The 11,827-nt window shown below is 43.5% G+C and overlaps 1 protein-coding gene across 1 annotated transcript in view; it reads left to right on the plus strand.

Annotated features, from left to right (window-relative positions):
- The window catches only part of IRAK2 (interleukin 1 receptor associated kinase 2), a 59,139-nt gene extending 47,393 nt beyond the window's left edge, over positions 1 to 11,746 (plus strand). Inside the window, exons 11-13 of the mRNA XM_082415719.1 lie at positions 6,343 to 6,543; positions 9,475 to 9,766; positions 10,737 to 11,746. Of these exons, the coding sequence (XP_082271845.1) occupies positions 6,343 to 6,543; positions 9,475 to 9,766; positions 10,737 to 10,849 (606 nt within the window). The 3' untranslated portion in view covers positions 10,850 to 11,746. The remainder of the gene's footprint in view (positions 1 to 6,342; positions 6,544 to 9,474; positions 9,767 to 10,736) is intronic.
- Positions 11,747 to 11,827: the final 81 nt, after the last annotated feature.

The following is an 11,827-nucleotide window of genomic DNA, read 5'->3' on the forward strand; positions in this document are numbered from 1 at the left end:
AGGCCATTGGGTGGTTTCCATCAAAATCCTCTGATGCAGCAATTTTATTTGTACGCTAGGGAAACGCATACAAGTAAGGAAAGACAGAGGGACGAAGCTGTTCGTTGTAGCACTAGTTATGGTAGTGAAGCATTGCTAACAAGTGAAATACCTATCAATTGGGAGACGGTTAAAAAAGTGACGATATGATCGTACACACCATGGAATACCATGAAGTTATTTATAAAAAAAGCTTTATGAGTATGTTTGTAAATACTTATAATGAGGATAAAGTGTATAATATGATAAATGTTGACATTGGTGTTTATCTTTGAAATCGTCACCAAATCAAGATAATGAGCATGCCCACTACCCCAGAAGTTACCTTTTCTCATTTGTCACCCTCCTGTCACCCCTCCCCACCCTGCCATCCCCCGCAGCCATTGGTCTGCTTTCTGTCACTGTACAACTGTACAAAAGTTTCTGTTTTCTGGAGTTTCCTGTAAAGGAAACCGTAGAGAGTGTGTGTGCCCTTTTATTGTCTGGCCTTCCCCACTCAGCATAGTTTTTGTGAGATGCACCCATGCTCTGTGTGTGTGTGTTGGGAGTTCATTTCTTTAGATGCCAAATGGTGCTCTAGTGTGTGGATGTGCCCCCATTTGTCCATTCACCTGTTGACGACGTGTAGGGTGTTTCCAGCGTTTGACCAGTACAAATAAAGCTGCTGGTACCTTTGTGTGGGGATCTCAGTGTGGACGTATGCACTTATTTCTGTCAAGGTGTAATTCACACTTTTGAGGTACACAAAAATGGTATGAGTTTTGACAAATGTAGACGGTCGGGTAACCACCACCACAATCAAGATATGGAATATTTATTTCATTCCAGAAAATTCCCTCACGTCCCTTTATAGTCAGTCCCCTTTCCCCCCTTCCAGCCCCTGGCAACTCCTGATCTAGTTTCTGTCTGTGTAGTTCTGTCTCTTCTGGAGCGTCATGTAAGTGGAATCATAGAGCGTGTGCCTGTTCGTCTCGCGCTCCTTCCACTTAGCGTGCTGCCTTTGAGATTCATCCATGTTGTATGTATCAGTGGTTGATTCCTTGTACTGCTGGGGAATACTCCGTTGTATGGATGTCCGACCATTTGTTTACCCGTTGATCAGTTTCTAGATATCTGGGTTGTTTCCACGTTTTGGCAATTCTTAATAAAGCTGACATAAACATTCTTATTTTAGAAAAAACAAAACAAGAAAGACATATATGTTCTGACAGGGAGATATCTGCAAGTGAGAAAAAAGCAAGTTCAAAACAGTATATATAGTGTGATCCCGTCTTTGGTGATAAATAGATGAATGAATTTACAAATTGTAGCTTATATTTTCTTATTTATCTGGGGCTAATAATAGTACCTACCTGATAGGGTTTAGTGAAGATTAAATAATATGTGAAGTACCTAAAACAGTGACTAGAACATAGTAAGCACTCTGTGTGGTAGCTATTATTATTACTACTCTTATTTTAATAGCTCGTAGGAGATTGCTTGCAATTATTATAATTATTGTATATAACTAAAGTGATTATAACTGTGGACTTTTATAGCAGAAACTCTAGAAAAATATAATCCAGACTATTAGCAAGGGTTGCCTTTGGAGAGTTGAAATAAGGGGAAGGGTTAACTTTTGCCCTAAAACTTCAACTGCTTCTATTTTAGTTTTTAACAACAAAAAAAAAAGTTTTTAATAATATTGTTGATTTTGAATAATTTCTCTTTAATTAAAATGTTTAATTCAAGTAATCTGCATACTTGGCTTAGAAAACGTAACAGCACCTAGCAACTACTCCAGGCCTCTTTCCCTGGCCTGCCCTCAGGGACGCCCACTTCCTTAAAAAGCCCTTTTTATTATGGACAATTTCAAACATACACAAAAGTCAAGGAAAGAATATAAGGAATCTCCATTCATCCATCCCATCAGTTATCAACAGCATGCTTTTCTTATTTCTTTTGCATCCCCCAAACCACTTTTGTCTGTGTATTTTCAAGCAAATCCCAGATATTGTTATTTCACCCATAGAATTTAGTTTTCTTAATTACTTATTATCATTTAATACCCATTTCATATTTAGATGTCCCAAATTGTCTCAAAAATTGCTTTTTAAAGTTGGTTCATTTGAAACCAGATGCAAGCAAGGTGACGTGTTTCTGAAGACTTTGGTTCTCTCACTGCGCCCCTCCCCCCCTTTCTTTCTGCCTGGCATTGCATTTTTGCATAAAGTGGGTCACTTCTGTGGTAGACTCACGTGCTGGAGTTTTCTGATTGCATCTTGTTGTATCCTTAACTTGTTTCTCTGTTCCCCCTGTTTCCTGTGCCCTGGTTGTCAGCCCTTGAGACTTGATTAGAATCATGGTCTAGGTGGTTCTGTGTACTTTATTTTGTATCACAGCCTGAGGAGTGTGGCAGACTGCCCTCCTTTTAGTACTAAGCTTCATCAGGGTTCAGGTGGAGTTGCTGAGTCCCTCCATTACTGAGTTCCCCGTCACTCTGCCTCCGAGTGTTCTTGATGGAGGACGGCATCTCGTGATGGCCGTTACTGGGTGAGACCCAGGATTTCATGGGCGGTAGTCAAGTGGGGAGCGTCTTCTTACACCGTTCTTTCAGGGCAATCACTACGCACAGTTTCTCATTTGTTTCAGATGGTGGTAACCTCCATATCCGTAAATAATACGCTTCTATTCTTATTTACAGATTTGTCAACTTTAAATACCATTACACTTTTAAAATAAATTTTATTTATTTATTTATTTATTTTTGGCTGCGTTGGGTCTTCTTTGCTGCATGTGGGTTTTCTCTAGTTGCAGTGAGCAGGGGCTACTCTTAGTTGCGGTGCCCGGGCTTCTCATTGCGGTGGCTTCTCTTGTTGCAGAGCACGGCCTCTAGGCATGCAGGCTTCAGTAGTTGTGACATGCGGGCTCAGTAGGTGTGGCTCATAGGCTCTAGAGTGCAGGCTCAGTAGTTGTGGCGCACGGGCTTAGTTGCTCCGCGGCACGTGGGATCTTCCCGGACCAGGGCTCGAACCCGTGTCCCCTGCATTGGCAGGCGGATTCTTAACCACTGTGCCACCAGGGATGTCCCACCATTACACTTTTTAAAAAGATAAACATTTAAAAAGGCAGAGCTCACATGAAAGAATTGTGCAAAAGGGCATTTAAAAATGAACCCCTTGCCAGTTTTAGGTTTTCAGTCTCCAGGTATTGAATTACTGATGGTGTCAGGTGTCTAGGTATTTTTTGGATCCTTAGACAGCCCATTTTCTCAATTGGGAAACTGAGGCAGAGTGGGGACTATTTTGTTTTGTTTTTGAAGCAAATATCACAACCCATGTCTGATAATCTCTGATAATATTTTACTCTGAATTATAACTGTATTTGTATACAAAGCTGTATGGAGCAATAAAAATTTAGTTTTACATTTAATGAATCACTTCTATTAAAAATAATAAAATTACACAAAAAAGAAGAAACTTAACCAGAAAATAAATTAGCTTGTACAATATGTGAAAACATTTGTGAGGAACTTACTCTCTGCCAGGTACTGTTCTTGGTGTTGGGGATACAAAGTTAAAGTTCCTGCCCTCCTGGAGCTTTCATTCTTTTTTTAAAATTTTATTTATTTATTTATTTATTTATTTATTTATTTATTTATGTATGGCTGTGTTGGGTCTTCGTTTCTGTGCGAGGGCTTTCTCTAGTTGCGGCAAGCTGGGGCCACTCATCATCGCGGTGCACGGGCCTCTCACTATCGCGGCCTCTCTTGTTGCGGAGCACAGGCTCCAGACGCGCAGGCTCAATAATTGTGGCTCACGGGCCCAGCTGCTCCGCGGCATGTGGGATCCTCCCAGACCAGGACTCGAACCCGTGTCCCGTGCATTGGCAGGCAGATTCTCAACCACTGCGCCACCCGGGAAGCCCTGGAGCTTTCATTCTAGGGGAGGAGAACAAAGGATATTTAAGTAAATGAAAATATGTGTAATTCCAGGCCAGTGGTAAGTGCTATGAAGAAATGTGAAGTAACGTTAGGGGACAGAGTGAAAGAGTTGGGGGAGGGCTGTTTTAGGTTAGGGAAAGCTTCTTGGTGTAGGTAACACCAGAGCAGAGACCCAAATGAAGGGAGGGACCAGGACATGATAAAGCTCAAGGGAGGGGCATTCTAGACAGAGGGAAGAACAAGTGCAAAGGCCCTGAGGCAGGATGAGCTTAGGGGCTTCCAAGATAGAAGGAGGAGACAGAGTGGCTGAGTACAGTGAGCTAGAAGGACAGAGGGAGGAGAGGAGATGGGATAGGTCTGCAGGGGCCAGATTGTCACAAAATCTGGGTTTTCTGAAGGCCGTAGTTAACAGATGGGGACGAATTATAGGAGGTCAGGAACTGTTGATGTTAAAAACAAACACACAGGGCTTTCCTGGTAGCGCAGTGGTTAAGAATCCACCTGCCAACGCAGGGGACACGTATTTGAGCCCTGGTCCGGGAAGATCCCACATGCCGCGGAGCAACTAAGCCCATGCGCCACAACTACTGAGCCTGCGCTGTAGAGCCCGCGAGCCCAACTACTGAAGCCCGTGCTCCTAGAGCCCATGCTCCGCAACAAGAGAAGCCACCGCAGTGAGAAGCCCACACAAGACAAGGAATAGAAGCCCCCGCTCGCCGCAACTAGAGAAAGCCCGCACGCAGCAACGAAGACCCAACGCAGCCAAAAATAAATAAATAAAATAAGTAAATTTATTAAAAACACACACACACACACAAAAAACCCTTTTATTTTTCCAAATATAAATGCAAAACAGGCTTGTAGAACATTTAGTAAATACAGGACAATATAGAAAAGAAAATAGAAATCATTCTTGGAGATGACTACTGTTAATATTTTACACCCTGCCCCCTGGTATTTATTCTGTGCATGTATATATACATACAGTTTATACTATTTATATTTAAATATATATTTATATTTTATATTATTTATAACATGGATTTTCAATTTTTGCATTTTATATAGCATGAAGTATTATACAATATTTTTATGTAATGCATGTAGCATATAACATATAAAGTGTATTGAAATATTTCTGTATAAATATTTTATATAGTTATTTAAAGTATTATATATTATATATTTGTACGTTATATATAGTTATATAAAATGTTTTATATAGTTATATGTGTAACCATATAAAATACTGTATATTCATGAAATATCATTACAAATATGTATATATATAAAACATATTGTTTAAAGTATACAATATTTTATATATAAATATGTATATATGTAGAATATGCATGGAAAATTTATATATAAATGTTACAGTGTTTACATAAATATACCACAAACATAAAAAAATACATATGTTTCATATTTTTTTAACATCTCATATGTTAATATATGATAGATTAATGCACTATATACTATATCAATCAGTATTATACATAATTATATTACATATTAATTTCCTATATTTAATATATTTAATCAGTACAAGTAATATATTTGTAACCTATTTATATAAGTAGGTTTATATTTATGTAAGTTGCAAATAAGTAAATATATACATGTGCAATGTAATATGTAACATACAATTTGTACTCTACAAATATACTTATATAGTAATATATTTATTATTATTTATACAGCATATCTTCTGTTTTAGGAATAGTTCAGATTTCTGCTTTCTAAGTAGCATAAAATGTTGTAACATGTAAATACAAAATTTAAAATATAAAAATATACATAATATTATATATAGTACATCTCCTATTAAATATACATGGGTCAGAATCCTACATCCTAAAATGTTTATTTTATATCATGAGAGATTTTTCCTGTAAATGTTAATAAGATGAATTATTGGTGTAAGTAAAGTGCTCAGCACGTAGTAAGTACTATATAAATGATAGCTATTATTACTATTTATTATTATCACTAATAGACTATTGAATGTTGATTCTGTGTCAAGTATCACACTTTATCACACTTTATGCTTTAGATGCACTATGTCATTTAATTTTTGTGTTAGTCCTATTATCCCCATTTTCCTGATGAAGCAACCGAAGGCCTAGAAAGGTTAAGCCCCTGCCTGACGGGGCTTACGAGTGTGGTATGGAATGCCCTGTACGTGGGGGGAATTTAACAATTCTCCACTTCTTGGCTGTTTTACTTGTTCCTGGGATCCTTGCAATTATTTTTGACAACACTGTTGGGTTTCTGAGCGTTGCCGCTCTGGTGCAATCCTGGAGGCGGGTGGGGCACGGGTGGTTAGAATCCACACCCCTGCAGCTCACACGGGGGTGTTTCCACTCTTCTTCCCACAGAAGGATTTACTCCTCAGTGAAATTCCCAGCAGCACCACATGGCTCTGCTCCAGGAAGACAGGTGTGGAGAAAGTGATGGCCAAGGAGATCTGCCAGAAGTACCTGGAGAAAAGAGCAGGGAGGCTGCCGGAGGCCTGCGCCGAGGCCTTGGCCACGGCCGCCTGCCTCTGCCTGCGGAGGCGCAGCGCCAGCCTGGCGGAGGTGAGCCTAACGTTCAGCCTTCCCCCAGCGATGAGCCCTGTCCTGCGTCCGCAGGGCCTCACTTCCCCGGCTGCATGAGTCTGCTTTACCAGGGGCTCTGTCACGATCCCTTTACCGATGCCTTTACCGAGAAGTGATTTCATACATCAGGGCCATATTTGTTTGCAAACAGCAGTATCTGCTGGAGCTCACAGCAGCCAAACTGGAGTCTGGTCCTGAGGGTGCCCAGGACCACACCCTCGGATATAACAGAAGTCCGTCTGCTTTCTCTGAACCGGCTTTATTCCTCCTCCTCTCTGTGGGCGCCTTCTCATTCCCTCCATCCTCTTGGTCAGGGGATACAGCCGTATTCATTTACATGTCATAGTTCTGTCTTCACTGAGCGGCCCAATTCCAACCTCTTAGTGAGAGAAACTGATTGGCTTAGCTAGGGTCAGGTGTCTACCTGTTGGCCAATCAGGTAAGGTGGGGGGGTCCAGTATATAAACCCGGTGGCCAGGGGGTCAAGCCTGGAAGGTGGAAGGGCCAGGTTCCAGAGAAGGGGATCATTCCTTAGCCCATGGACTAGGCAGACATCAACCACCACAGAGGATAAAATATTTTCCTATGGACACGATATGTAGAGGGGGTTTCCATGGTAACAAGTGTATATTTGGGCACCAAATTTACTAGGCCTTTCTAAGGACAAAATAACTGCCTGAGAGGGCTCATAGACATCATCCCACAGAGTGATTTTCAAGTGGTGTCTGACAGAGAGGGGCTCCTTGGGAGTACCTTTCGGCAGGAAGAGAGCTGTGGATGGCTGCAGGCCCCACCCATGACTCGAACCAGACATCCACTATCACTTCTCATAATTGTATTGGGTTCTCAGTATTTTATTTGAGGAAAGGCTTTAGTAGCTGAAAAAAAAAATCTTCAAACACCAGTGCTATAGCCCAAGCCTCCCCTTTTACAGATGGAGATGTCAAGGCCGAGAGAAGGGGAGATGAGGCCAGAGGGAGTTTCTATCAGAGCCCTCTGGACTCCTGGCTCAGCCCCAGGTCTACCCTCTTGCACCAGGATGTGGCAGGAGCTAGAGACCAAGTCACTGCTCTCAGCCTAGGCTGTGCTCCAGCTGCTCGAGTGCCGCAGTGTTCAGTCACTCATTCAGCAGTGGTGTGCTGGGCCCTGGGGATATATCGGGGAACAAGGCAGGCCCAGTTCCACTTTCCTGGAGTTCAGAGACATTGTTCAGTAACCATCTGGTGAGCGCTGGTGTAGCATATTACGGGGGCCTCGCCCAGGACTTTCCCAAGGAAGTGATGTGTGACCAGATGAAGAGCAATCGAAGCAGAAGGAACAATTTATGCAAATAGCCTGAGTTGAGAGAGAGCCTAGCAAGGTCAAGGGCCTGGAATAAGGTCAGAGTGGCTAGAACATAGAGTACCTGGGGCAGAGTGGCTTGTAATGAGGCTGCTGGGGAAGGAGGAGCCCGACGAGAGGGCTTTGCAGCCACAGTCAGGATTTTGAGGAAGTCACTGGGGGAATTAAGCAGGGGCAGGACATAATCAGACTTATGTTTTAAAAAGATCTCTCTCCTTCAACCACTTATTCTTTCATTCCTTCATTCATTTTATTGTTTTGTTCAGTGTATCAGTTAAAGTACATTCAAAGAAGCTGCTATAATGAGGAGACTCCAAGTGCGATAAAAGTTTATTCTCTTTAGCTCAACAGTTTGAATGTAGGCAGTCCAGAGCTGATGTGGCAGTGCCGCAGTATTGGGGATTTGGGCTTCTGTATTGTTGCTCTTGCTACCCTTATCATGTGATTTCCACTTCAGAATCCAAGAAGGCTGCTCTAGCTCAGGCCATCACATCTGCATTCCAGCCACTGAAAGGGGGTTAAAAAGGAGAACATACACCCTTCCTCGTAAGGGTGTGACCTGGAAATGCACATATCACTTTTTCTCCCATAGGTCAGAACCTAGGCCAGAACCTAGTTATGTAGTTTTGTAGTTTTTAGCTTGGCAAGTATTTATTGGGCATATATTGTGAAGATTTATCTCAAAAGGTGACATTTGAACTGGGCCTTGAAGCATGAGGGAGCATTTGCTATGTGGAATAAAGGGGATAGGGCACTTTCATATACAAAGAGGAATGAAAATGGTCATTGTCCCCAGTATTTCACAACCAAGCTAGGAAGATGACAGATCAGTGGGGTCATGGCCTTGAAGACAAGCGGACTTTGATTTAGTGGTCAGCTCTGCCACTCACTGACTGGGTGACCTTAGGCAGGGAACTTAACCTCTCACCTCTCTGATCTTTTAATTTTTTATTTATGAAAACTCATTTACATTACGTGTCAAATGTGCTTTGTAAATTGCAAGGCACTGAGCAAATGAAATTTGTTATTTTTACTAAGGGTAGGTTTGTGTGCCATTTATGTGTGTGTGTGTGTGTGTGTGTGTGTGTGTGTGTGTGTGTGTAAAGAAGAAATATTCCTTCCCTGCCTGCTTCTAATTTTCCTAACCTCCCTAACCAGAAAAGCCCTCAAGGGCAATATCTATATTACTTAGGGCATTTCTAGTTGAAAGTGATAGAAACTCAACTCGAATTATTAGATTCGACCCACAGACACACACGTAAACACGTAACAGAGAAGGAAGCAGGGAGCCTATGAATGAGTGGATGAATGATTTATTGCTCATTTAACCAAACTGCAGGCAGGATAGGCGTTGCTGGGGCAGCTAGACCCAGGGTCTCAACCAGCAAAAGTACAAATATCTGTATCTCTGTGCCTGTGGTGCGTTTTTCTCTCTGTCTCTGTCTCTGTCTCTGTCTCTGTCTCTGTCTCTCTCTCTCTCTCTCTCTGTCTCTCTCGGCCTGGGAGACCTGGTAGATTTTTAATTTCAGGAAAAGTTCTCAGTGAGTGCCCTTGTCTCTCTTCCCAAAGGTGTGTGGCTCTGTGGCTGCTGTGGAAGAGCAGCTGAGAGGCCAGGAGACGTCGCTCCCTTGGAGTGGTCTTTCCGAGCACACAGGCTCTTCCTCCAATACTCCGGAAGAAACGGACGACGTGGACAATTCCAGCTTCGAAGCGTCCTGCTCCATGAGGGAGGCACCCTGGGCCGGGGCTGCTGCCTCGCGTCCCCCCCCAGCGGATGGAGAAAGCGAGCTGCCGGCTGGTGGGGCAGTGGAAGCTGACTCCTCCTCTGAGGCCCGCGCCAGTCCAGAACCTCCTCAGGATGGTAAGCGTGGGATCTGAGTCCTTATACACTCTCATTTATGTCCCCAACTCAGCCTATCATTTATTCCTTCTCTCCCTCATTCACGCGTTCATTTGATTATCCAGCTGTTCACCTGCCAGCTGGCCGCGCCAAGAGAGCCATCCTCCCTCTCCCCCGGCCCCCGAGGTCGAGTCCCTCACGCAGTCCTGTCCACTGACCTTAACATCCCTCGGCTCCATCTGCTTCCCTGCATTGCCCGTCCCCAGACCCCTACCCCTCATCTAAGCTACTCTCCTCTTGCTGGATGACCGCACAGCCTCCCTGTGGCCTCCCTGATCTGCTCGGGCCCCTCACCAGTTCTTCTTCCAGGGGCCAGCCGGAGTGGTTTTTAAAAACAACTCATGTCACCCCTCGTTTAAAGCCCTTCTGTGGTTCCCCATTGCACTTAGAGACCAAGTAAAAACTCTCCCTTGGGACCAGCGAAGCCCCTTGTGGTCTGTTGCCGGCCGCCTCTCCATCCTCACTTCACACCTTGCCAGCTGCTTCCAAAGGTAGCTTCTGTTTCTGACTCTGGGGTCCAAACACACCAGGTTTCCTTCTGAAATAAAAATTCGGAAGGCCTTTACAATTCAGCGTCCTCATCCCCTGGTACACGTGGCTCTGTGAATGTCTCAGCCTCTGACCTTTCCTGTTGTTCCTCCTCCCACATGGAGGTGAGAGGAAGAAGAGAGAGAGAGTGTAAGCTTCATTCTAACACTGCCCCCCACCCCTCAGGGGAGAAGCATGGAAGCCCCTCCTCTCTGAAAGGTGGGGGCAGGTGACAGGCCTTCCCTGAAAAGGCAGAAGCAATGATAGTGCTCATTCCACTCAGGGCCTGATGCAGAAGCCCGATTTAAGTGAAAAACTGTGACCAAGTCTGACTTTCTAAGAATTATAACAACTCTTTCCAAATACCTTTTGTTCAAGTTCTTTACTTTCCATTGAATGTCAGCTACAGAGACTTCGTGGAACATTGAGATCAATGAGGCCAAAAAGAAACTGATGGAGAATATCCGGCTCTACAAAGAAGAGAAACTGGATAGCATTGAGCTTTTTGGCCCCTGATGACTTGACCACAGCTGAGGACCCTCGTCCTCCATTGGAAAAATGAACGTCAATTCGAGAAAAAGATCTAAGGAAGAATCAAGATCTCCCAGGAAACACCAAACGTCAGCTTCCCTTGGGTGGCGGCAGAGACACTTCCATTTTACCAGAGTGAGTTAGGGGAGACGGGACCTCAGCTTTCAGAGACACAAAAATCCATGAAGTCCTCTTCCTTTCTGAGATTTGTCAATCAGAGCTCTGGGTTATCAGGAGACTGAAGGGGAAACCCTGATACAAGAGCCCAGGATGTGGGTGATTTTGTGGTTCCGGGGAGCGTGTGACGATAACCACCCCAATAGATGCCATTGCCTGGCTCTCACCCTCGACAACCGACTGAGCATTCTGAGCGCTGATGGCACTTTCCAAAGCTAACATCTCTGGGTAATATTTGCCACCAACTTGCCTGCAAACTTCCATGACCTTTACCTGAAAGACTTTCAACTTGTGTCCCATTTCGGTTCTTCACTCCCTCCTCAAGGTCTCAAGTTTTACGAATGCTAGACACCTGGCAGAAGGCTCTGGAGATTTTCTGCTTTCTCTTTCAGAAATCTTGCAACCCACAGATATTTATTTAATGCCCACTCTGCACCTTTATCCTCCCATCCCACTAACGCTAATATTTTAAATGGAGTTTTTATTTAGAGAATATGTATTATTTATGGCTGGATGAAGAGCCAGGAGAACTAGGTTCATGTTTGATTCTGCTGCTAGTTTAATTTCTGGAACCTCAGTTTCCTTGTAAGTAACATGCATTCATCCTCCCTCCCTGGGCTGTTGGGGAGGAACGGGTGAGACATGGCTACAGAAGTACTTTGAAAATGCACTTGTCCTGTTTTATTAAATAAATTTTTAAAAAGACATTAAGCGTTTATTTTTGTCATGTACCTAACATTTACTGCAGTGGGTATATTTCTGAAAAGTCACATTGCAAGTCTTTTT

The sequence above is a fragment of the Balaenoptera physalus genome, assembly GCF_965194825.1.
Source record: "Balaenoptera physalus genome assembly, chromosome: 11".
Classification (NCBI taxonomy): Eukaryota; Metazoa; Chordata; class Mammalia; order Artiodactyla; family Balaenopteridae; genus Balaenoptera; species Balaenoptera physalus.